This window comes from Oryx dammah, unplaced genomic scaffold, assembly GCF_014754425.2.
Source record: "Oryx dammah isolate SB20612 unplaced genomic scaffold, SCBI_Odam_1.1 HiC_scaffold_2, whole genome shotgun sequence".
NCBI classification, from domain to species: domain Eukaryota; kingdom Metazoa; phylum Chordata; class Mammalia; order Artiodactyla; family Bovidae; genus Oryx; species Oryx dammah.
This window is the reverse complement of record NW_024070186.1, coordinates 187833458-187860478: the sequence shown is the minus strand read 5'-3', so window position 1 is coordinate 187860478 and position 27021 is coordinate 187833458. Positions and strand designations below refer to the sequence as shown.

The window sequence follows — 27021 nt, the reverse complement described above, 5'->3', positions numbered from 1 at the left end:
TCCCGCTGGAGATTTCTTTCTGCTTTCCTCGTCGACTGACTGACTGGCCCCCTCCCTTTTTTTGAGGAAGGGTGACCTCTTCTTTGGGACTGAAAAAAATATTTTTTTGAGGTGGGGGGAGGTGGGTGGCAGCGTCAGGGGCTGCTTCTTCTCTTCTTTCATCTCCCTTTCCTTCGCCCTCCGAGCCCGAGAAGCAAACCCCACAACTGCTCCAGCATCTTCCTCCCCTTCCTCCACTGCTTCCAGTTTCGCCCTCTCCCCTCCTAATTATTTCAGTATTATGCTCCCTTCTCTGGGGGGTCTCGTCCCTCTCAGGTCGCTCGGAAGCCTTGGCCTCCCCTGGATGCATTTCTTAAAAATTTTGGAGCCAGGGAGTGAGTTTTCTCTGAGGCGTGTGTGAGAGGCGGCGGGGGTGTTTTCCTGTGCGAGGGGCGGGTGAAGTTCATTGCCCCCACTTTTCCCGCGACCTTTTTCGGGCCGGATTTGGAGTCGCGGGGGGCGGGCAGGCGTTTTCGGGGGGCGGGGGGCGCGGCGGAGAATGGCTGCGGGGAGGGCTCCCCGGAGCCTCCCAGTCTCTTGATCAAAGCATTCCGCTATTCTGATTTATTGCCTGCTTGGTGAGTTATTTTTTTTTTTTTTTTCCCCTCTAAAGGAGACCTGTGTGTTCAGCCATTACTTTGCTCGGCGCTGCTCACAGGAATCTCCGACCCTCGGTGCTGTGGGCAGCCCCGCACTTGGGCTCCTCGCCTCTCGCCCTCGCTCCCGTCCCTCCTCCCTCTCTCCGCCCCTTCCCCCTTTTCTTTCTCCTCTCTTTCTTCCCCACTCTCCCTTCTTTCGGCCGCCGTCTCCCCCGCGCCCTCCTCGGGGCGGAGGGAAGCCGAGAAGGGGGAGGGAGGGGTTGGTGTCAATTTTTTTGTGCGGCCGCGGCCGGAGCCTGTGGCGGGCAGGCGGCGAGCGGGGAGACCCCGGCGCGGCAGAGCCATGGATGGCCCGACGCGGGGCCATGGACTCCGCAAAAAGCGGCGGTCGCGGTCACAGCGAGACCGGGAGAGGCGCTCCCGGGGCGGGCTGGGGGCCGGCGCGGCCGGCGGCGGCGGGGCCGGCCGGACCCGGGCGCCCTCGCTCGCCTCGTCGTCGGGCTCCGACAAGGAAGACAATGGGAAGCCCCCGTCCTCCGCCCCGTCCCGGCCCAGACCCCCGCGGAGGAAGCGGCGAGAGTCCACCTCGGCCGAAGAGGACATCATTGATGGATTTGCCATGACCAGCTTTGTCACTTTTGAAGCGCTGGAGGTAAGGGGCACCCCCCTCCCCCCCGGTTTCCCTTTATAGGCACGACCCCCTCCCTCCTCGGCTGTGCTCGGCTCTGCTGCCTACCCCCGCCGCGCTCCGGTCCGTCTGGCTGTCTGTCTGTCTGTCTAGGCTGAGGTCTTATTGTTGGGGGGGGGGGGAGCAGGGGGCGCGGGTAGACTGGCAGCAGGAGGGAATCGCCAAGCCTTGCCTGGTCTTCTGGTCTCGTTCTCGCTTGCCTTCCCCCTGCGCCCCCTCCCCGCACCCCCTCCACAGCAGATGGGCAGAAAGAAAGGGGTTCAAGCATCACAACAATGCGCCCCCCTCCACGGAGAGCTCTGCCCCTACTGCTTCCTCCTCTCCCTCCCCAATCATGGCTTCTTGGCTGGTGGAAGTCTCTTTGCTGGGTTTGGGGCGCCTGTGGACGGTTCTCTGTGTGCTTTCTACAGAGCCATATGTCTCTCTGTGTGTGTCTGTGTAGTGTAGACCTTTCCTGGGTGTCCTCGGGACCGGAGACTGACGGGGTTTGTGGTTCTTTGCCCCCTTCCTCTCCTCCTGTTCTTTTCTTTTCTTTTTTCTTTCTTTCGTTTTTTCTTTTCTTTTTTTGGTGAAGCTGGGGAAGGGGGCGTTTTCTCCTGGTTGGGAGAAAGGAGGGAGGAGGGGAGGGAGAGGAAAGGATGGAATATCTTTCAGTATTCCGTTCGGGGCTCTATTACGGAAAGGGTTAATTGTAATATTATCTATACACAGAACATGCACATGTGTGTGTATATGAACAATTCGATTGAAAGACAGAAAAAGGTACACCAGGGAGGACGGGTGGGAGGAAAGAATAAAATCCTAGCTGGTATCTGAAGGGCTTGTCACCCAATTGTCCCTCTCCTTTTCCTTTTTTTGTGTTTTCTTTTTCTTTTTGATTGGCTTTGTGTGTGTATATATATCTATGTGTGTCTTCCTTTATTCCTTGGGCACCTGCAGCGTTGATTTCCAAATGCACATTTTCCTGCCAGCTAAAGGGCTCCTTGGGGGTGTTGGTGGGGGGGGTGCAAGTAGAGGGAGATTGTCCGGGGGTCAGAGGGAAACTCTCTTCACCTGGACGGATCTGGTTTGGTGCTGGCATGGGTCACTGGCCTGTATAAATGTAACCCCCTTTTCTCCTCCCCCACCTTCCTCTCCCCACCCCCAACACACCACACACACACACACACACACACACAGGCGCTTGGAGATTCTGCAGAGTTGGTCCAGCTTTCTTAAGCACAAAACCTAGATAGGAGTTGGTTTCTAGGCTTTCCTGCACCTGATGTGATGGTGTGAGGTTCCTGAAAGAAACTTTTCCCTTTCCCTTTGGTTTTTGCTGTTATTATGGTATTGTTTGCAGTGCTCAAATGCAAGCTTTGTTGATGACAGCTTAAATCTCACATGCAGTAACTGTGCAGGTTTAGATTGCTGTGTGTGTGTTTGGGTGTCAAGTTTAAATGTTTTTTAAAAGGAAGCCTTCCTGTTAGGGTTATTCTTTTCTGTTTGAACTGCTTTTTGGTTGGGCTCCTGGTGGTTATGGTGGTGGATGGTGGCCAGTGGTTGGGGAGGAATGGAGAGTGGTGGTGTTGGTGGCCATAGGTTTTGATGTGATTGAATCAGTTATCCTCTGGTTCTAGAACTGGTACTTTATTGACTAAAATGGATCTTACATAGTTCTTTTGAGTGTTGAGGCTCACCACTTATTAGGATAATTCTAAGTGTGGCTTCAACTTTGCCAGTGTGGGGAGGGTACTGTACAGTGTGACCTCTTTCTCTCTGTCTCTCTCTCGCTTTAAAAACGGAATTGAAATGGTAGTATGTGTTCTAGTATGTGAATTAGAAAATGCTGCCTAAAATTTGAGTGTTATCAGTGGTTGGTTTAGGACAGTGTTTGTAAGAGCTGCTTACAAGTGGTTTTGCTTCCAGCATGGTTATCCTGGGCTCTATGTGGCCCCTCACAGTAAGTAAGCAAAAGGGGCCTGCAGATTTCCATAAACCTTTTTGAAGGTCAAGTAAAGATAAATATAACACATGAAGTTATTTTTGGTGGTTTTACTTTTAATAAATACTTGATGGGCTTGTGTATCTATCCATTTGGCTTTTGAGAGAAAATGTGCCCATTCTAGTTTCTTTTGGGTGTAAAAAACTTCTAATTTTTAAAGAAGACCAAGTTTGAAGTGTACCATAATTACTATTCCTTTTCTTGCTGTGATTATTTTTCTGCTATTTTTCTAGATTCAAAACCCAGGTTACTTTGGTTAGCTGAATATTATAATACCTTTTTATCTGAATGTCATTTGCATATCTGGTTATACAGGTCTAACTTTTTAAAAAGTTTCTTTAAACTTTATAGAAAAATGTAAACATATCCAAAAATACAGTATAACAAACTCCAAGGTGCACAACCACCTAGGTTCAACAGTTGTCTTTCTAAGTGGTAATGACTCGGGGGCGGGGGGGAAACCCACCCAAACCAATAGTATTATCACACCTAGGTGAATTAACAGCAGTTCCCTAATATCAAATATCTTCACATGCATTTACGTTTAGGAGTCCCAATTTTTGTAGGAAAGCTGCGAATACACTTTTCAGGTTAAAAAAATATATAGTGGGGAATAAAAATCATCATGTATGTCTGGTTCTGTGGGACAGCATGGATCTCTTTGTGGCTCACCACATCTGTGTCCATGCTTCATAGCCAGGCATATGTGTGTGGTGATTAAAATCTCTGGTGTCCTGTTGTCCTCAGTTTGGAAGATTTACTGAATGATCACTAAGAAATGTGAGGGTTTGTTAGGAAACAGGCAACTGAACTATGAACTTGGACAGGAATGTATAATACAAGAGCGCTTGTAAATGTTAAGAATCATCATGTATGATGAGAATTATCCTAAACACATACTATGTTTTTGTGTCTAGAAATGAAATCAGTTGTCACCACGGATCATTAGAGTTGCTGCTGGTATGATGTTGTGATAAAAAACCAGAAATATTGGCTTGCACAAGCTAGGCTTTTAAATTTAGGCTTGAATCAGAGCAGTAGCTGGCAAACTGTGGAGTGTATACTTTTGGTGTTAATGGACACACCATTTGACTCCATGGTTTGGTTTTTGTCTTGAGTGGCTGATTTTGACTTTCCTTTAAAAAAAAGAGGCTCCTAACTCATAGTGAAATGTCCTAATAAAATTGTTCCAGACTAATGGTTTTACTCCTAATACTGGAGGAAAAATAAGAAACTTGTCTAATGAGAACCATAATTTTTATGTGGATTTATTTTTCACTCTTGTTGGATTCTTACTTAAAATGATGAAAGCTTTGGACAGAGTTTGAGAAGTCCTACACTTTATACAGTGAAACTGGCAGAGGTAGTTTCGTATTCTGCAGGGACACTTGTCTTGAGTAATTGTGCCCTGAAGTTCAAGTATGTGATTGTGAAGAGTCTTGTGATAGAAGATAAGAGGGTAAGTGAGGAGGCTAAAGTTGAACATGGTGTTCTTTTCATTATGCATTTGAGCAGCAGTATTATTGGTATGGTACTATTTACTTGAATATTCTTTGAATGAGAGTGACTATCCCCAGATACCAAGCCTCATTAAGAAGTGGTTTTCAGCAAACAAAGTATAAATGGGAATGTTGGGATCTAGTACTGCCAGTGTACCCTAATGTGCCAGATAATATTGCCTTTTTGTTATTTGCATTTTTTCCTATGTAATCTTGATTAGGAAGCTGTGTGAGCACTATGGCTGAAAACCTGCAAATCCATTTTTTTCCCCTTCACTTGGCTGTTGTGCCCTGGTTTCTTAGGGGAGCCTCCTTATATACAATTGACCAAGGGAAGCAGAGATGAAATGGGAGGGGTTAGCAGACAGGAGGCCAGTTGGAGCTTTGCAGGCTTGTGAAAACGAAGGAAGACTCATTTCTGGTGGATGGAGGATCAAACCAAGACTTTCATGCGGTCTTCATTTCCTTTGTGTTTCAGGGCTTACCCACACATTGGTAGTGTAAGTAGGCTGTACAGAATTTGATGTACTTATGGCATATCAGGCTCTGATAACTTACTGTGGTCAAGTCTCACTTATTCAGTTTAAAAAATTTTAATCATGTTTCTTGTATCAGTCAGCAAATATTTATGGAGTGTGTGATATGTGCAAGGTACTAGAAGGGGGAAGTCTATATATATATTATATCTATATATAGTATCTTTGAAGGAGTGTGCAGTTCAGTTGGTAAATTAAGTCTAACACTAACAGTTTTAAAACAGGCACTCAAATGCCTCATTCCAACTAAGTGCAGTAAGCTTTCAGAGAAGGAATAGGGAGATAGGCTGAAGTATTTGAGAAGCTTTCCTGGAGAATATATATAGGTTGAAGTGATTTGGATAGACAGAGAGTGGGGATTGGGGAGGGGATTCTGAGAAGAGGGGATGGTGAACAAGACATAGAAACAAGACGAGTGACTAGGGTTTGAGGGGCAAGAAGGGGCTGTAGAAATGAGAACAAAATGGTGTAAGTAAAGAGTGCTTGTGTAGAGACCCACCTTCCAGGCCAGGCTGTCCTAACTAGTTGAGTGAGATTGGGAAGCTACTCTCTAAAGGAATCCTTTTCTTTTTGCACAAGTTGAGAGGTTTAGAGTAGTTTTAAAGCAAAGATACCCAAGCTAGAGGGAAACATAGTTCTCCAGGTGTTCACAGGTTGTGGTCCAGACCAAGAAATGTGACTCTTTGCTCAGTTAATTTTGGAACTTGATGGGCCAGACAGAATTAAATGGGTAACTTGTTCTGCAAGGATTAGAAATATTTTGTACTGCGTATGTAAGTTTTGAATGTTAGAGAAAGATATGTGATGTGCCTTATTTCCTAATATTTGACCACAGGGAACTTTCATTCTTGTCATTGTAGTTCCTAATCCATAATCCAATATGACAATTGCTGGAAAAGATCTCAAAGTTCCCTTCCAGATCTTGCAACTTGATAATCTCTGAGTGTGTTGGCAGATGCACAACCAGGCACAAAAGCTTGAAATCAGGGTGGAAGCTGTGCTTGAGTGGGAGTGGCAAGGGGAGTGTGAGATGTAAATAATGATGATTAGTCCATTTCTCCTTCTTCCTTTTCCTGCCCCCTGTCAGCCCTTTCATTGATTGTTAGCAACCCCACCATGAGGTGAATATTGGTGAGTGGTTTTCATTAATGGTTCTTTCAGTGTGATAGTAAGTAAGCAAGTGAAGTCGTTCAGTCCTGTCCGACTCTTTGCGACCCCGTGGACTGTAGCCTACCAGGCTCTTCTGTTCATGGGATTTTCCAGGCATTAGTACTGGAGTGGATTGCCATTTCCTTCTCCAGCGAATCTTCCCAACCCAGGGATCAAACCGGGGTCTCCCGCATTGTAGACAGACGCTTTTACTTGCTCAGCCACCAGAGAAGTGTGATAGTGTGATAGTAGCCTAATTCTAATGCTACCAAGCTACCTTCCAGCCAGCGGGAGTTTTTATCCTGTCTTGGTTCCTTCTGGTTTCTTCTGTTGCTGCTTTTTAGCAAGCTGGAAAAGAAGGCTGGATGAGAAAGGAGGTTGACACTGATGTTAAAATAAAGGTTTTAAATTGTCTGCCTTTTACTTGCTTATGTATGAAGTGTTGGGATGGTACTATGGAGTAATGCGTCAGTTCCAGCATTTCACTTTGGGCAGTTTGCATAGCTTTAGGATCTGAGGTGTTCCTAAGTGGTAAGAAAGTTTATAGAAAGAAAAAGGACTGTGAATAATGTGCTTGGTTATGAAGTCAAGTATTTTACTATACTTAACTGAATTTCAATATTTCACTGTACAAGGCAGAGGATCACCTCAGGAGAATTTATGTGAGATGAGGTAGAATATTGTGATATGGTGATTCCATGCACCTTGTGTTAGCTGTAGAGATGAATTGCTTTATATCTTTTTTGGAAGTAGACAGGGTATAAATGAATCAGTAAATTTAAAAACTAAATCACAGAGTTAGTGATTAGCCTTTGATCCTTTCTGAGAGTGTTTTCCTCTAGCTTTCACTATTGAAAAAGGGTTAAAAAAAGAACATTCAATATGATTCTAGGCGATTGAAGGAGCATTGAGGTGATAAAAAGATTCTGAGACCCTATACAACATTTCTATTTGGTGTCAAAAATAAATGCCAATTATGTAGTTTGAGAGAATGTTAGGATTAGAAATAAAGTCCCCAAGCTTAAAAAAATATATGTAGTTGAGAGCAGCTACTAAAGAATAATTGAGGTTCCACTTGCTAAATTTGAAAGCCTTTGGACATAAGGTCTGCTGCACTTTTTGATATGGAATGAGAAAGTGAGTGAGTGAGTGAGTGAGTGTGTGTGTGTGTGTGTGTGTGTATGTAGAGGGTGGATGGTGGATTAGTGTTTTTACATTTTATTTTACCTCTATGGTGTAATACACTAATATACTAAATGTAGTCTGACTTTGTAAAAGTGCCTCATGCTATTTTTTCTCTCAAGAAATAACACTTTTTTCAGGGTCAGGATTAAAACCAATATTATGTTGATATAGGAAAAAGGGAATGGGATAGCAGCTATTCATTTGAGAAAGTTGTGGGGGAAAAGTCAGATTTAAAAACTCTCAAATAATTGAAGTTTGGAAGAGCAGGATGGCAATTAATCAAAACTAATTTAGGGACATTTAGCTGGGTCAGAACAAGTTTTTCTTACATAATGTGTACCTGTTCCATGAATAGATGAATGCAGATTTTTCTTTCCTAGAAGTGGGACATAGAATTAAAGGCTGTTGAGACCCTGAATTTGTGTTCCTTCTTCCAGATTTAAACTGTGTTCTTCCTTAATTTCTTCTAATAAGCCTTTGGGGTAGAGGGTATGCAGTCAGTACCTTTCTTTCTAAGGTCACATAAAATAGGTTCCTCTTGATGCTGTTAGTAACTGAGGAGGGGAGGGGTGGCTTTCACTTCGTCTGGGTTCCTTTGCTTGCTTAGGAAGAGACTAGGATGGCTCAGGGGGTAAAGAATCTGCTTGTAATGTGGAGACACAGGAGACACAAGTTTGATTCCTGGGTTGGGAAGATCCCCCGGAGGAGGAAAATGGTAACCTACTCCAGTATTCTTGCCTGAAAAATTCCATGGGCAGAGAATAGGTGGGCTACAGTCCATGGGGTTGCAAAGAGTCAGATACGACCGAGCAGCTAAGCACAGGCAAGCACAGGCTTCTGTGTGTCAGTCCTTTTCAGCCTCTGTTCCGTATTTTGCAAGAGGAGTTGTCGCCTGAAGCCGTCTGTATGGCTGCTGTCTTGACAGGTTTTTATTTCACCTACTAGTGCACGTGTCAGTCTCATCTTAGGGTCCAGTAGGTTCCCCACCACCTACTGCCTGCCTGCCTCCTTCCCACTCTCCCTTGCAACTGCCCTCCTTTCTTTCTTCTTCTCTTCCTTTACTGAGGCCGAATCATCAAAATTATGAATGCAAGTTAATAAAAGGTAATGGATTTATGAAGTTCTGAATGAAATGTAGACACTTTAAATTCCAAACCTTCATTATTTGAACATTGACAGTCTGAGGGACTCTGAGGTTAGTACTGTGAGGGTAAATTTCTCAGTTTCCAGTTTTCTGAACTGTTATCAGCTCATCATTCTAATTTCTCGTTCATTTCTGAACTCTGGTTAGAGTGTGCCTGAGTATATATCACAAATGACCAAGTACATGCAAACATTTTGTCATTTTAATTTGCCACCATACCTTGTAGTGCCCGATCTCTGGATCCAGGAAAACCCAAGTGCAGTAAAATGGAGTCACAAGAGGAGAAGGAAAAAGCCCACAGTTTGTAAGTAAAGGAAAAATGGTAATGCAGGTTGGGATTCACTTTTGGCAGAAAGCCTGCAAATTGCAGACAGATACTGTGTGATTGTTGTTAACTGAAGCATTTTGAAATGACCTGGATTACATACAGAAACCCAGCCTGTGAAAACAGATTATATGGATGAAATCTGATACTTTCACACTGGGTCTGCGACAGGGTTTATGTCAATGCCAGGGTCAAGTGGTGATGGTTCCTGAGGGATGTCAGGGTGTTGTTTTCCTTGTCTCCACACCTACCCTCCTTTGTAGCACAACCCACCAAGTTCATTCTGGATTTATGCAAAGTTTCTCATGGCAGTGATATTTTAGAGCTTGTGAAGAGGATTTAAGAGAGTCTGGTATTGCAGTGATAGTTGCAGTATATATAACTATATTCTTGATAGTTATACTGAAATAGACTTGTTTGCTAGGTTCTCTGTTCAGCTATGCTTTCTAGCTAAATGTTACTGGCGATTTAGTGAATAGTTTTCCATAGTTTGAAACTAAGAGAAGGAAAAAAAAAAAAAAACCCTCAGGAGGTAAAAACGTAGATGGAACAATAGTTGAGCATTAGGTTATCACTTATTTTCCAGCCACATAGTAGAAATTGCAGTGTTCCACCCACTCTGCCTGTACATGTTCAGTGGCAAAAATAACGAAGGTCCTGAATTGTGCTACTCTAAGAAATGATTTTATATAGTTCAAGTGACATTATACTTTCACTGGGACAAAAGGGGAAGCAAGCATTTAGTATCTTGCATTGCTGCATGTTCCAAGTGTGCTCCTGCCACATTTGTTAGGCTGATCAGTTTATTTGGGAAAATTACAGTTTTGAGACTAAGGCCCAGAGCTACAGTCCTCGAGGGTATTGTCCTAAAGTTAGGACCTCAACTTTTTCAGAGCAGCCTTTTGATCCATTTCACTTCAGCTATTGTTGACTGATGTGCTTTCTAAGCCAGAGCAGCATTAGAGGCACAGATGTTGTCTTTAGAAATGCTGTAGTTCTACCTCTCATTTTGCAAATGAAAACACAGCCCAGAGGGGTTAATTGTCCTGCTTAAGATCACACTGGGAGTTACAGACTCTCACTGGTATCCAGTGAAGCTAGAGGACTGTCTGCTTTTCTTTAGTAAATTGGAAGGCTGAAAAAAAAAAAAATACCACAAATGAGGGTGATCACCCATGGTTGTAAAGATTCCCAATTTTTCTAAGAAATGTTCTGATTATTGCTCAGTATCAGGAGACTTTTAAAAGCATTCTGGTTTTCCCCAGTGCACGGTTGGCCTTTCTCTCAGGTCCATTATTAGTCTTTTTTAACACCCTTCCCTCCCCTCCATAATGAGGATGTAAAAGAAAAAACACATATTAGGGTGATGATATGAGAGTTTCTCATCCTTGAATATCCAATGGAAAGATAAAATAATTATTTGGATGTAAGGTGATCTTAATGTTGGCCCACTTAAAATTTTAATGTAATTTTTTGAGGGTAGAATATTTTCTTCAGCCTGGTGATTCAGAGACTCAGAGCAACTTACCAACGTTGGTAGCAGAACATTTTTGAAACAAGTGAACTTTTGGAGTATGGTTGAATTGAAGACTCAATCAAACTTTTCTTCTGAGGAAGAAAGACTCAAAATATTAAATCCACATGACGTGTTGGCTAAGGCATCTTGCCTGTTTATTGCTGAACCAGAAAATTTATAACAACTGTTTGTCATGTGTATATATTTATAGCCATTCATATAATGAAAAGAAGTTTTCATGAGATTGTAATAACATATCAAGATGGATGTAATTAAAACAGAAGCAGATTGACACTCTGAATTAAATGCAAACCATAAACCAGGATACCTGAGCATTGGTGCCTTAAGTATTTGCTGCAGGGGGCAGTCAGCCAAATATGCAAATAAAAAGACATTGATGAATTTCCCTGGATGTGTGTATTGTGGTTGCACAGAACTCAACTATTTTATTAATCTTTTATCAAGCATTGTTTAGATTGCAGCAGCAATGGAATGTATTAATTTGGCAGACCAAATAGCTTAGGACCAGAAAGTAGGAAATAATAAGGGGAAGACATGATTGATACACTGTCCTATAAATAACACATGCGACTGACAACTGGGCTGAGTAATCTTTAGATCTGTGCTTGATGTCACTAATGGAGTTGTTAAACCAGGATGTTTGAGTTGAACTTCAATCAGAGAGGCTGCCTCCCATTTAAAATGCAGGTCTATCTCTAGTTACACCCTGGACGGATGTGTTAACAAAATTGGTGTAGGTTGAATTCTTTTAGGTTGGGTGAATGCGCTGGGGAACCTTGCTGTGAAAAATATGATTAAAAAAGAAAATCGAGTATGATTCTCCTCTCTGCAGAGAAGCTTGCATTTTGGTAGAGTGAGTCTCTTTAGATGGGCATTGCTTTTCCTGAGACACTTTCCTGCATGTGCTCCGTGTACTCCTAGAAGAAAGTGACTGTGAGATTTGCATTTTCTGTACAGGTTTCATACCTCACTTGGTCAGGGCTTCCAGGAGTAATTGGTGGTGATTTGAATAAACCCCGCATCATTCAGATTTCAGAGGTTGGTTTTCAAGAGTATGCTAAGGAGAGCTTGCAGCTATGAATATGGAGTATGATTTCCATATCTGTTCCATTGGGGAGTCCAGGCATGTCATAACCACTTCAGAGTCATGATTGTATGGAGACACCCTAGCTATAATTTTTCTATATGACAGTTCAGTTTTAAAATTGTAAAGATGCCAAGTGCAGGGCTGTATTGTTATTGGGGAAGTCGGTGACATCTGTTATATCTTGTTAACCAGGGGAGGAAAATGCTTTAATCAAAACATCTAATTATGCCCTCTCAACTGATGAAAGATCTTTTGCTAAATTTTTGGATTTGGCCTTAATGGAAGAAGCCGGCCTCTACAGGAACTGTGAAGTAAACTTACTCTTTTTATTTGAAAAATACATATCGTTAACCATGGTGACATAAGGGTATTTTAATTTTTATCAAATTGCTCTTGTGCTGTGTGTTGAAAATAGACATTTTCAGAAGTCGTCTAAGCCAGCATGAAGTTCTTGCTTTTGTCCTCCTTCTCACCCTCATAGTATATGAAGCCCCAGAAGGAGTTTGTACTTCCAGATAGGAACCTGGGAAGCTTGGTTGAGAGCCACCTGGGGAGGGAGCAAATGATAATTACAGGTGAGAGGCTGGGGGATAATTCAGCCTGTGTACTGGGAGGTGCGATTTCACACCTGAGTGTTAAAACCTGCCGTGTTAGACAGTGTTTTAAAATTAGTTTTATTAGTCTAATATAGAAATGGCCCAGGTTGTTCCAGGTCACCTTCAGTTGAAGGAATATAACTGTTTTAAAGTATTGAATATATAATGTGATTTCAAAAGTATTTCCTGTGTTTAGAAGTAGTTTCAAGTCATATCTGAAAGATTCCAAAACTGTGTTTAACTCATCATATCCACAACAGTTCTAGCTCCCTTGATCACTTTATAAAAAATTGTTAAATATTTTGACAATCACTCAGTCTTCCAGCCTGTCTAGTAAAGCCAACCTTTAACTGTATTTCAACCCAGAATTAGTTTTATCTGCAACAATTCTGTTTCCAGAGTCAGAGATAATAACAATATACTACATAATAATAGCAGTAGTAATAATAATAATAAACTTATTAAGAATCTTAATGTTGACCTCAGAGCAATGCTTTACTTCTTAGGTTTCAGAGTATTTCATTTTTTGAAATGATTTTCCCATGGCTTGTTGCGGACAGCCTTAGGGTGTTTTTGAAGTGTTGAGCTGACAGTGTACTCTGTGTTTTATTTGGGTTCTGATGGGAAGTTCAAGTGCTGTTAATTTTTTCTTGGTCTGTTATATGCTCTGTCATGGCTCTCTGTGTAAAACTTGGGGTATGACTGGCACTTTGGAAAAGAGAGAGCCAGAGATACCCTCCTGTATTTCTAATGCATTATTTTATTTTAGTTTCTGCATTCCCTCTACATGTATCCTTCCTGGGGTATTTGATGCTTTTAGAATTGTTGCTTCCTTTACTCAATAATCCTTGCACAGTAGGTAGTTAGTGCTTACTTAGAGTTGACCTAGTTCCACAAAAATTCCTTGAAAAGAAATTTCAGAAAAGGGGGCTAGTGTTTACTTAGTATTTACTCTGTGCCAGACATTGTGCTTGAAATTTTGCATTCTTTGCCTCATTGGAGCTATGCTGTGGAAAAAATGAGATATTCCCATTTTAGAGTGGGAAGACACTGAAGCTCAGAGAGGTTAAGTCAACTTGCTCAAGGTCAATACAGAAGGGGCAGGAAATGCAGTTGTTTCTGTCTGACCTGAAAGCTCAAGCTCCTCATCCCTTCCATTTTTCCTTTAATGCAGATTCATTTTGTGAGGGAATCCCAAATGGGGCTCTGGTAGACCACATGTATTTGTTCCTTGTCGCTGCTGAAAATTGTCTTGGTTACAAAGGATTTTCTGGGTCTAATAATAAGATTTGGGGGGGGGGAAGTACCTCACCATCTTTTTGTAAGTTTTTTATTTTCTTTTTAAAAGCTGGAGCTTGCATAGGAGCCTGCCACTCGTATGGTGCATCTGTAGCGTATTTGTTGTTGGCTTGATTCTTTTCCCTTCTTTTTCTTTCCTTCGGTCCATCTCACTGTTTTTCCCTGTATTAAAATCTGACCTTTTTCCTAGTCACATAGCTCAGGTAGATTTTAAGCCTTTGTCAAAGGCAGGGGTCAGGCTTTTAATATTGAGCATAGCTGTGTGTTTCAGTCCCTGTACTAAATTCTCTCACAGCAGCCCCCAGCAGCAGAGTGTAAAATCGGAGAATGGACCCTGTCAACAGGTCACTGTGGGTAGAAGCTTCTTTTCTGCTCTAAATTCCTAGATATTTTGCCTGATTTTAAAACTATTCTAGGAAGTAGCACTTCTCCTGGCAATATATTCCACAATAAAACAGACCTTATTGGTAAGGTTTTTTTTTTTTTTTTTAAACTGATAGGTACTCTGTTCTTCCTGGTAAAAGAGCACACTAAATAGTTGCTTGCTTTTCTTGATACTTTTATCTCATTTATTTTCTCTGTCATTGTCTTCCTTTCATTATTCTAAGCATATTTGCAAATTGTTCACCCCTTTTTTCCTCTCCACCCTGCCGAGGTTTGTTTATGCTATGAAGGATATTCTAATAAGTGTGACTGTTAGACTTGCTTCTTATGGAAATCCCAACTGTGATTACAGTGCTGTGCCTTCTAGAGAAGTCCCCTCTTCATTTCCTCTGGGCCAAATTGGGCCTCCACACAGCTCATCTTCTAGTACTTGGGTATTCAGACCTGCCTGGTGACCATCCCTTAGGGAGTGGTATAATACACACACACGCACACATACATGCCATGCCCTGTTAGTCCTGAAATCCCAAGAGATTTCTGGGTGAAAATATGAAGATCAAAGTAAACAATTCTGTGAAAAGTGTTTCTTTGGAGAGAGGAGGTAGTTTCTTCTCGGACCCATTATGCTCGGAGACTTGCAGTCTTGCTCCCTTCTCTCTCCAGCTATAGTGGAGCACAGTTACCCTATTGCACATCCAAAATATAGTTGATTTCAGCTTTTAACAGTTCATGATTGTAGGAGAGACACAAGTCAAAGCATATCCTTTGAAATTTAACTGTAAAAATCTAGTGTCCTAGGCTCCACACCTTTAAGTCCAGAGTTTTAGAAGCAATCTCTTAAACCTTGATTTTATATATTTATACCATATGAGTTCTGTATTACTCTTTTTACTCTCAGGGCTCTCCCAGATTTTGAATACTAGGTAGGATCTGTGTATTTTAAACTTCTCCTTGTGTTGTTCCTTGCCTGTCAGGTGGTTTGTAATAGCCCGGTTCTGATGTTTTCTATTCGGACCAATAGGACAGTGGGTGCCCTCTTTACTAGTTTTAGGTGAACATTACCTTAGCATTCTGTTACAGATTTCTAAGTCAGCTGCCCATATTTCATCTGTACTCTTATTTCATTTAGTGTGGTGTACCTGGGATTAAGGATAGAGAAATATGTATGCTCAGGCTGATTTGGAAATTACATTGTTGAAATACAGCCCATATGGCCATTGTAAAATGGTTAGTACTGCATATAATTGCCTCCCCAATGATGTGCTTTGTCATTACTTCCATCTTCCAAGAAGCACTCCTGTAGCATGCTGACAGCAATGGCGTCATTAGAAAACATATGGACATGCAAAAGCATTAAGTTGTCTTTAGTTTAAGGATTAGATTACAGTGTTAGAGAATGGGTCTCTGTGCTTTCAGTCGGTAACTCTCGCTTAGTTCAGCACTGTGAGGCTGGATGATAGAGCTTTGCAAAAGTCCTGTTTTTTATGTGTTTGCTGAGTATGTTTCATATCTTCCTTGTAATTTTTAGGAGGTCTTTGAGCTGTGTGTAAGATCTCATGGTGATACTGATACTGTGGTCAGCTGGCTTTTCTGGGTTTTTTCTCCCAACTGTTCATGCTTTGTGCAGAGTTCTTTTAGGACATGCTATTCCCTCACCCTGTGTTTTCCTGAATGTTTCCTGATTGTAAGTCCAAAGCTGGCTGAGGCAGGAGGTCATTTAGATGTAAAAAGAGACTAAAGTAGTGGAGTCAGGAAGTCACCAGGTGGCTGCCATGTTGCCCAGATTTATATCCTGGATTGTATAACATCTGTTTCCATGTGGGTCCACCACCCTTTCTTCCTTACCTCCTTCAAAGCGGTGAGATTTTTGCAGCCTGGAGGCTTAGCGGTAGGTCCCAGAGGCTCAGAGATGATGTAACAAGGCATGGAAAGAGACCCTAGCCTCCTCCCTGCCTCCCCCAATTGTAGGATGTGACTGCTTTTTGGCTGTGGATGTTTTAGGGATGGAACAGTTCTGGGACGTGGTATGTTTTGAATTTTTAGGGTTCTTTATGCAGCTGCCAGTGAGTAATAAGTGAAATTACAGAATGGAAAGTCATTTATCACATTTAACATTTCTCGTTGGAGTCTCACAGAAATAACATGGACTTGGAGACTTTCTAATAATAAATGACTTTGCAGATCTTTGGGAGAGCACCTCAGGGAACACTGAGTCAATTGAGGGCAGGTCCTGACCTCATTCAACCAGAGCTCCACCGTTACCTGTTTTATATATTAAGGGTAAGATTCTCTTTGGGAAGAAAAAGGTAACTAAATTTTGTTCTTTCATTAAGGAAATATCTATCAGTTGCTTGTGTGAGCCAGGCAGCATTGTTCTGGGTGCAGTGGGGGCTGTAAGAGAAATAGATACCTGCTCTCATAGGGTTTATCTTCTAGCAGGGGTGAAAAGACATGCTGCAAATCACAAACAGATACATACTGTGTTGAGTAGTGACGGTTTTTAAAAACAGGGTAAGGATATGTTAGTGAGAATCTGGTATGTGTATGCAGATGTGGTTTAAGTGGGACTTCTTAAAGGAGATGATATTTAAGCAGAAACCTGAAGGAAGTGAGGGAGCAAGCAGTGAGGATAGCCAGGGGCAGAGCATGCCAGCAGAGGGAAGAGCAAGGTGAAGACTCTGAGGAGAGTACTTGGTGTGCGAGTGACTGCAAAAGGAATAGAGTGAGTAAAGAGAAGGGGCAGAGATGAGGAAACTGAGTTCAGGGAAGTTAAATAACTTCCCCAGGTTGTAGAGCGAGAATTAGAGCCCAGACTGTCTTATTTCAGCGCTTGCACTGCTTCCTTGGGCTTCCTAGGTGGCTCAGTCATAAAAAGAGATGAGGGTTGGATCCCTGGGTCGGGAGGATGCCCTGGAGAGGGAAATGGCAACCCACTTCAGTATTCTTACCTGGGAAATTGTCATGGACAGAGGAGCCTGGCAGGCTACAGTTCATGGGCTTGCAAAGAGTCAGACGTGACTCTGTGACTAAATAATAACAACTGCCTCCTCGATGAGAAGGAAGTGGGTAGGCTTATTAGGATGAGCATTCATATTTAATAGATAAACCTTCACTAGAGTATGCTGTGCCCCCGCCCCATTTTAAAAAGATGGTCCTAGAGCTGAGTCCTGGGAGTAATACTGTCTTATTGCAACCCACTTTGGTGTTTGATTATATAAAGGATTTCATAGCCAGTCTGACTTAGTCCTGGCAACTCTGCTGATTTTAGGTGGATTGTTGGTTAAGCAAACAAAGCAGTTTTATAAGCAGACTCATTTGAATTGGTCTTGAGTTTTTTTTCTCCTCAGTGGAGTAAAAACCCCAGACACTATCAGTGCCACCACTCCTTAGGATGTGCTTTTTAGGACCAGTATATGATAAGCTTGTTTTAAAATACATTCGTATAAAAAATGTGTGTATGTGTGTATATATAGGAGTATGAAATAGTTTTTGGCTTTTAGATGAAATCTTTTATAAATATGGAATAGTGTAAAGCACCACATGACCAACATCCCTGGCCCCACCACCAACTTCAACAGGCCTTATCACTTTCTTCAAATTGGGCTAATTTTTGTGTATATTGTCTGAGGAAGAAGCGAGTCATCTATAGGTCATCTGTAAGGGGATTCTTCAATCTAGCTGCACGTTAGAATCCTCTGGGGAATTAAAAAAAAAAAGTCCCTATACCCATGGGAGAGGGGAGGGAGCCCCCACCCCATCATCAAAACTTTTAAAAGCTCCTCAGGGGATTGTGTTGTGCAAGTCAAGGTAAAGACCTTCTGTTTAAAGATGGGTGTGTCAGTTTTTCTTCACTGGGTTTTCTCACATGCCCAGTACCAAGACATGTTTACTGAACTGCACTCCTAGCCTTTATTTCTCATTTTCTCTATTGGGCTTTTCAGTGTGGTCTGCTTTCCAAGAGTTTGAAGGGTAATGTCCTGGGATGCTCCTCCCCTAATGCTGTCTTCCTCCCATCCATAATTGAGAAAAACTGGGGTTTTCTTTACATATTTATTACAAAGCCTTTTGGAGACTAGGAAGGAGGCAACAGAAAGGGACTGAGAAATTCAAAGGTGCTTCTGTTGGAAGTGTTTGGGATGGGATGAAAGTTGTTATAAAATTACCATAGAGGTCAGTGGGGACACAGGATTTCACGTGCACAGCCATACATCTTTACAGGAAGGCTCTGAGCTATTGGGTGGCAGTTGGGCAATCTTTCGCCCTGAGACACAGCTTGATCAGGAACATGTTGGGTAAGATGTACAGTAAGATGTGGCCAATTCTCTGGGTGTGGGTACATCTGAGGCTGTGACATCTTTCAGAAGTGCTGTCAACTTTTTATTATTTTGGGCCTGATTTTCTCCTGTGGGTCTTATTAATTCACTGGGGCACCCACACCCCTTCTGCCCACTCATCCATTTAATGAATGTTTACTGAGTTTCTTGTCTGTTCCAGGCCCTGGGGTTGGTGGGGGGGTCGGTAAACAGAACTCCTGGCTTCCAGAAATGACATTCTGGGTGTTACATTCTGGTGTCATATTGTTGTTTGGTGTGTCTAACAGAGACAAAAGGTGTGGAGGGACTGTGATCATCCCCTAGAAAAGCTCTAGGGGAACCATTAGACAGAATGTTTTTGCCTCATTTTGCTTAAATTAAGTTTTTTGGTTCAGAGGATTTTGATTACAAATGCTTTCATGAATGTATTTCTTCCAGGAAGTTTAAGAATTGGGGCAGTAAAGTTTGCAGGGAGTTTTGGAATCGATTGAATTTTATCTTATTAGTTACCAGCTTAACATGATGGGAACGAAATAGATGTACAGCTTAAGGTTCAAGCTTAGTGAAGATGCTGGAGAAATAATGATGCTTGATTTTCTTTCTGTGTCAAGTAGAATCTCCTAATCCACCCGTGTGCTCATAAATTTGAGGGAAAGGAAAGCAGAAAGGGAAGTTTATTTCTAGGGCTCTATACTGGGCCAGGCTATCAGGTTGCTTTCTCTGGGAAGACTTAATCAGAAGTGAAGCTTGAATCTGTCACAATCTTCACAGCAGTCAAGGAATTGGACACTGATGAATACCACTGGATCCCTGAAAAGAGGGGATGCACCAGAGATTAGGTTTGGAGTCAGTCAGTAAAATAGACCGTGAGAAAGAAAATGTCAAATTTCAGTGAAAAAAGTACTGAAAAAGAAACCCTACAGCTTTTGGGTTACACAGAAGGAAGAAAACAGTGGTTGATATGATTTCTTTGTTGGATCATCATCTTCACCAGACACAGTGTTGACTAAAGAGGGAAAACTAGGTTCCATTAGTCTTTAGAGAACCTAAAAATAGTAAGAAAGCAAGTATATGGTGTTTTCATCAGCTTTGGGGTTGCTAAAGTAAACTTTGACTTCAGTGTGTGAAGGGGTGTGTGGGAAATGAGATTTTTCAGTTATTGTTGTTCAAAGGACTTTGTCCATCTAGCTTTGGCTTTCCCAGTGTGATGGGACACCTGTGGGTCCTTGGGGGTGTGTAGGTGAATATAGGTTCTAGTACTTGTGTACATGCTCAGGTCAGCAGGCTGGAGAATAAGGGGCAGGGACTTCTGAGGATCCATGGAATTTTTGCGTCAAAACTCATATAAAGATACAGGATGTTTTTGTCTCCTTTTTGATTAGAAAGGACTTGAAGGTACTTAATTGTCAACTTTATTTCTGCCGTTAGCTCAGTATTGATGTATTCAGTAATTATAATGAGAACTAGCGTTTACTGAGTGCTTGCTTTGTGTCAGATACTGTTCCAGTTGCTTAAATCAGTTTGTGTAGTCCGCACACTGGTCCTATGGGGTAGGTGCTGCTGTGAGCTCTGTTTTGTGAGAGGAAACAGCTACAGAGTTTACACCCAAGGTCACCCAGCATGCAAGTGGCCAACCCCATCCATTCTGGCCTCAGAGCCTGACTTGATCCACTGCACCACAGAACTGTGAATCAATGCAATGCTTCTTAAGAGTTTTATTCTGATGTTGTTTTAATGGTACATTCGATCCTTTCTTAATCCCTCCTCACTTCTGTGCATGTTTTCAGAGATGATAATTAATATATTCCTTAGGCTTTCACCTTATTGGAGATGAGAAAACAGATCTAGAAAATTTCATGTTATGTAACTGCTCTGTACGACCTACAGGGTTAGTGGTAGGACAGCTATGTGGAACCCAGGTTTCCTAATACATAGGTCACTGCTTTTCCCACTGCTCTATATTGGTTCCATTAATTTTTTAAAAAACTGAACTAAAATTTTTGATAAATTTGTGTCATTCTTACAGAAGAACTAAGTTAATATAGCTAGGAACTGTGTGATTTTGCTCTAGGGAGGAGGGTGGTAGGCATTTTAGAAGCTAACGTTTGCCTGTGGGGTTATCTGACCTACTCTGGAGGACATCTTTCTATTTTTTGGTAGGTTTTCCTAAAAGTGGAAAGTATCTGGAGTGCAAGAATCATCCTAAGACTTTGGTTTTGCATGATTTGAATATTCCTGGAAGGGCATGTATTTTTTGTTTTGTTTTACTCTTTTTTTAAGATTTAAATTGGTGGAGTGTCCCTTTGGAGGTTAGAGTTAAAAAGACATGAATGAGAAGAAAGTGGGGGAAAAAGTGGGGAGAGCTCAATGCAAGCCTTCCTTAACTACATTTTCCAGTCTGCCAAATAAGACTTTAAAAGAGGGTGGAAAGAACCACCTTGATTCTCAGTGTTTGGCTTTTTGTTTTTGTTTGTTTGTTTGTTTGTTTTTGGTGTTGTGCTTCCTTTTGTTGTAACCTCTTTCCTTGGCTAATGCTTTGTTTAAAAACAAGTGCTCTGGTATTCTAAAACAAATGATCTAGCAGGCTCCCCGATTGTGCTCTCAGATAAAGACCCTGGGGTAGTGCTCTATCTTTGGGTTGCAGTTGCCTATGCATGCCCAAAAGCAAAATTCAGTTTACTGTGAAGCTTCCAACTCCTATGAATGTGGTTATCTAACAGTAGAGAATATAAATTTGAAAGGGGAAATGTGGATTGGGGCTTAACCCTTCAAAGGCCTCTGGTGGGAAGCTGCTATAATAGGCGATAGAGTTCTGTCTGGGATGAGAAACTGCGGGCTCCTGTGTGTCTTTGAGTCTTTTTGCTAAATGACTTTGGTTGTGTCATTAACGTCTGGAAATCTAAACTCTCAACAGCACATTAATGATAATGAGAATGGGGGGCAGGCTCCCAGACTGTGCTATGGAAAAGCACATGTTCAGATTTTGCCAATGACCCTGAATCCCATGTGGCCACAGACTAGTAATTTGATTTCACAGTTTCTATTCTTAAATTTGCAGGATGAGGTTCCCAGTAGGAGTAACTTAGTGATTATAACATATCAGATTCCTTTTAGGGGAAATATTATAATTGTGAGAAAAATATCCATGAAAGCCTTTGCCAAGGGGTGTGTGTGTGTGTGTGTGTGTGTGTGTACTGCACCCTTGGAGTTATCAAAGCTTCTGCAGAATTTTTCCAGATAATTACACTTGGTCACCCTTGTTGGTTTAGAGAATCTGGATTGGATGGTTTTGGATGGTTGCAACTGGCTGGTTATTCTTGCCTTGGGTGTGGTTTTCAAACCCAGTTGTGTGTCTGGAACTAAGAGGAGATTGTTAAACATACAGATTCCTGGGCCCCATCCTTGGTCTCCTAACAGTTAATTCCTGATGTGTAGCTCTGGGATTTTACAGGCTTCCCAGGAGTTCTTTTACCGCCAGCTCTGGTATAGAAATTTTGGAATCACTAGTCTAGAAAATATTCTTGAGTCACTTCTTGGGGTGGCAGTAATGGTGGTGGTTTAAAATGATTAATTTCTGTGCTACCAAACCCTTTCTGAAAAATAAAGCACTCATGCATGTTGGGTTTTAAAATTGTACATATTGTGAAATAGAACACATCCTGAAATAAGTGTAGTTCACAGCTCAGGGTGAATTCTCATGAAGTGAATACCCAAGTAACCAGGACCCAGGTAAGGAAAGAAAACATTGCACAAAATATTTCTATTACATTTTCTTCTTCTACCCCTTCTCCTCAAATCCCAAGAAACCAGGAATGTAAGTAAAGGTTGATTAAACAGTTACAGTAAGGTGCAAGTGTAAAAAGCATTCTGCTTTTCTGTACTAGATGCTTCTTAATCATCATTGTTTCTGTAAGTCTTTGGTGATGTTAAATTAAGTTTGTGTTATTTATCTGTGTTTTGATTCCTGACAATTCCAGTTCCTGACAATGCCCATGTTCATAGCATACATCAAGATTAAGCTCAAAGATCTGTCCTTTCTGAAATCTGATTCACTGAAAATATTCTCATGATAGTTTTGAAAAATGTATAAGGACAGATTACCAGCCCTGGCAGTTATGACTTCGGTAAACAAATGAGCCTTGTCATTACTGCCAGGGTAGACTGGTAAACATGTCTCCGTGGCCAGAATGTCTTTATCTTGGTACATGAGGAAAAATAGCTTCTTGGTTAACAAAAATAAAAGAAGTTCTGCCCTGCTCGCTGTCCATCCCAGAATAATCTCTCCTCTGATCAGTTCTATTCAGAGCATTTAAAGCCAAAGGTGATAAAGTTTCCCTGAGGGTTTTTCTTTCTTTCTTCTGTTTCCCTTTTCTTTTGACACTGAGGAATCATTCCATTCTTAGTGAGAAGTCCTGTCTTTATTAAACAGCAGACTTGCTTGTTTTCTTTGGAAGGAGACGCTCATGGTAAGGGACTGCAGCAAGCCCCGCACAGGAGTTGTGCTGAGTGGAGAGAGCGAGCCGCAGCGGCTCATGTCTGGGCCTACCTGGCGGGCGGTGGGCTCTGTGGACCTACCTTCTGCGCCCTGCCTCACACACCCCTTCCTGGCTATCTCCAGCATCAACTGAGCAGGTGACAAGACTCCAATCACCTGTTCTGGGTGGCTTTCCATCTTTTCAGAAGTACCTCAGAGGCTTGTTTTGATAGAGTACACTGACTAAATAAATATTCCTGTTATGGCACTCTGCAGTTATCTGTCCATTAGTAGCAAAGGAACTACTGCCCGTTTTTCTTCCCTCCCTGCTCCTTTTTATTCTCTTCACCACCAAGATTCTCAGAGGTGCAAGTAACAGATAATTATCCAACCTCCTCTTTCAGACGCCTGTGAAGCTGGGGTTGGGGGCGGTGGTGTCTTGCACTTTGATGCCGCAAGCTGTTGGGTCAGTACCCAAGGTGTATGGATAATGGAAGAGCTTGAGTAATTTAGGTTAGAAGACACCTTCTTGCTTTGGGATTGTTGGACCTTTGTTTCTCTGCTAGACTATTAGCAGACGCGGATTTAAGAAGGTCTTTCCAATTAGCTTGTCTCTGTTAGAGGCAGGGTGCTTCTGGCAAAGTAGTTCTGTGTGTCTCCTGTCAGACAGGGAAGCCACAGAGCCTCTTTGAGAATTGGCCCCATTGTGTGTATTTATTTACAAGTTCCCTTCAAAAGGCAGTGGCCAGAGGGAACACTCACCATTAGGGCAGGTAGCCATGATGGGCAGTGGAATGACAGGAATTCTAGCCATGGTGGGTGGTACTGGTGGGTTTCCTTTATTTTGGGGTGTGGGGGTGCAGCTGGTTAGGATGAATTAAAAACAAGACTGATTTATTGATAGAAAGTTGTTTGTAAACTTTTAAGTGTAAGCTCAAGCACCTCCATAATAATAATGCTTTGTGTACTAAGTATGAAGAATAATTTCCTCTTCATACAGGGCCTTAGAAAAAGGGTCTGGGATGGGGCGGGGGAAGGAGGAAGGAAGGAGGAGAAAGACTGAAGATGGAAAATAGGAGATTAAGCTTGTGGAGAAAACACTGCACATTCTTTCGGTGTGAAGGAAGTGTCAGCAGAGAGAGTGTGACCAAGGCGAGGTGTTGAAATGTTAGCAGCTCCTAACATCTACTGCTAATAGGGGGACCCCTTTGACAGGAATGAGATGGGTTCACTTGTGTAGCTGTGACTTCAAAAAAAATTCGAGGAGCCTTGTATCTGTGTTGATGGCACAGACACCTAAGCAGGAAAGACTGTTGGGGTGGGCACAGTGAAATCTCTCAGTGTGTCTCTTCCAACTGACTGTGGGTAATTAGTTGGAAATGACATTAACCTGAGCTTAATTGTAATTTTGCATAGTAACAACGTACCAGCTGTTCGCTGTATTCTTTGCTGGTGGTGCGATTTAATTATTTTTTGCCGTCTTTTAAGCTCTAATTTTCTGTTATGTTTTCCTTTAACCCCTCCTTGCTGCCATGTCCACAACCCCCACAGTTTAGCTGTGGTGTTGTTACTGCTGCGTTGGTGCCCACTCCACACTGAGGACTTGCAATGATATTGGTTTTTCTAATCAGCTGGATTTATAAAAGGACACGTTGGGAAGTTACCAAGATGAAACACGGGTGATTGCAAACCTTGTTGTGTTTTGGACTCCTCCAAAGATTTTAGCTTATATAAATAACATGGATAATTCCAGGCCTATCAAAGGTGCTCAAAATATCAAGTGAACAAGCCCGAAAGAGAAGTTAATTACTGAACAGTGATTGCTCTGATATAACCAATTATTGGATCATTAAATGTTTATTACCTTTTATATGCTCCTTTTCCCCATAAGGGCAGTTTCTTTTTTAAGTCATTAAAACAGAAATGGGATTAAAAAAAAATTCTGCTTAAAAAATTTCCACAAGACTGAAGTATTAAAAAGGTCTTGTGTGATCTGACAGCTGAATAGCCTGTTTTTCTTTGGTCTGTTGAATTAGTAATTAATGAAATGTATTGCCTGAGCAGAGAAAATAAGATTAGTTTTGCTTAGAAAGAAAGCAAAAGCAAAACATTAACACTTAAATGCAGGTTAATATTAAAGTGCAGTATATGAAGTGTAAAAAGAGTGGAACTCCTTGAATGATAAGATTCTCAATGGTAACACTCATTTAATTAATTCATTCATTACTTTTCTTGAGCACCGACATTATGTTTAGAAGGACTGGGGTTATGTAAATACAGAGGGGGCGAGGGGGCCTGTCCTTAAGGAGACCCTGGGTTTGCAGAGCAGTTACACCAAATGCTTTAGTGACCAGTATTGAAACGTCAGAGCAGCAGTGTTCATAGCACAGGTACATTTCTGTGGGGCGGGTGTGGTGGTTAGGAAGAGAGGATTTACTTTTGGAGGCTGAGGTGTCCTGTGGGTTAAGCCCAGAGGGAGGGTGATTATGAAGTCAGCAAGTCTTGCTCTTGGGGGTCGCCGTGTCCTGTGAATTAACAGCAGGTTCTGTGGAGCCCGATTACTTGGGTTGATATCCCAGTTTTAAGATTCGCCAGCTCCCTGTCCTTTTACCTTGGTTTCCTCATCTATAAAATGGAAAATGAACAACGAAGGATTGTTGTGAAGAGTACATGAGTTAAGTGCTTACGACAGTGTTTAGCACATGTGGAACATCTTAGGTGGTAGTGTCATTTTTTTTCTTTTTGGTGGGATAATGCAACAGAAAATTCTTTCTTAGGGGAAATGGTAATTTAATTGGATGCCCAGGAAGGGAAAGGATGTTTCAGGCATTTCTCGTATTGTCATGTGTAACCGCGTGCTTAATTTATAATGCCTGGAGTAACATGTGCTTATGTAGCACCATTGTCAAAAGATTACAAAGGGCATTTACAACCGTTTATTCTCAGAACAGCCCTCTGAAGCAAGAAGATTGTTTGTGCACATTCTGCTGAGGTGTGAAAGGCTGCAGAGAGCACGGCACTGCCAGCGACTGTTCTTTAATTGAGGTGTGTGTGGAGCCTGGATTTATTGTGGGTAAATTAGACCAGTGGCAAGAGGAAACGTCTTAGATGTTTTTTGTTTAGAGACTTCCCTGGCGGTCCAGTGGTTGAGTGGACCCCTTCCACTTTGGGGGTCCTTGGTTTGATCCCTGGTTGGGGAACTAGATCCCATACGCCATGAGGCAGGACCAAAAAGAAAATGTTTTCGAGGACAGCGATGCTCTGTTGTGGTAAATAAGTGACAAAGATGTTTTCTGTAGTCTTCAAGCAGTGGTGAGACTTCGTTTATTCCTAACAGCAACAGATTGCAGACAGTTGAATTTAGAGGAAGTTTAGACATATGATGATCATAATGAATATTTGTTGAGTACTTAGTGTAGTCCAGGCACTATTAATTGTCATAACCCTGAGATCGTTGCTCTTAGTATCTGGAATTTACCGTTGAGGAAGCCAAGGTGCTCAGATGTTTAGTAATCTCCCTGAAGTAATGTAGCCTTGTAGCCTAAGCTCTTAGTCACATTTGCTTTAAGTTGTACAAAGTGTAAACTATTTCACTTTGTTTTGTATGTTTTACAACAGCCTTTTGAGAAAGGGAGAGAGGAAAGTAGTGTATGCAAAGCTAATGGGGCAACATGGTGAGTTTAGTCTGGACTGAAAAATTGGAGGTGGCTGTTTTATGTTCTTCCACTATTCCAAGCAAGACAGTTTACTTCTGGGCCTTGGGATCTATAAAATGAGAAGATGACATTCTGTCCCGTGGACTCATCTAATGTTAGAGTTTGGAGGAAAATTTGAATCTATACAACTCTTTGAGTCTGTGCAAATCTTGTGTGGTTTGGACTCAGATTTATACCTGAGTCTTGGGCCCACCAATTACAGATGTGTCAATTTACCTAATTCATCCGAACGTGTCTTATCTGTAACACAGCACTCTAGTTCTGCCTCTGCTCAGGTAATGTAGTAATATTGTAAGGTAATAATATACCTAGCTCTCAGTCTACAGTAGGTAAGTGGATTCTTTTAATTGATACAAAACCAGGGGTCACACGGGAAGTTGGCCTGGGCTAGATGTACACCCTCTTGACTCCCCTGGATCCTCATTCTATCTGGCATACATGCCATGTTTTGCTGGGAATGAGGAAGA

General features: G+C 42.0%; 1 protein-coding gene across 1 annotated transcript in view; it reads left to right on the top strand.

Moving 5' to 3' along the window:
• Positions 1–443: 443 nt before the first annotated feature.
• Positions 444–27021, top strand: part of AUTS2 (activator of transcription and developmental regulator AUTS2) — a 1198451-nt gene continuing 1171873 nt past the window's right edge. The window contains exon 1 of the mRNA XM_040260674.1: positions 444–1290. Within this exon, the coding sequence (XP_040116608.1) occupies positions 982–1290 (309 nt within the window). The 5' untranslated portion in view covers positions 444–981. The remainder of the gene's footprint in view (positions 1291–27021) is intronic.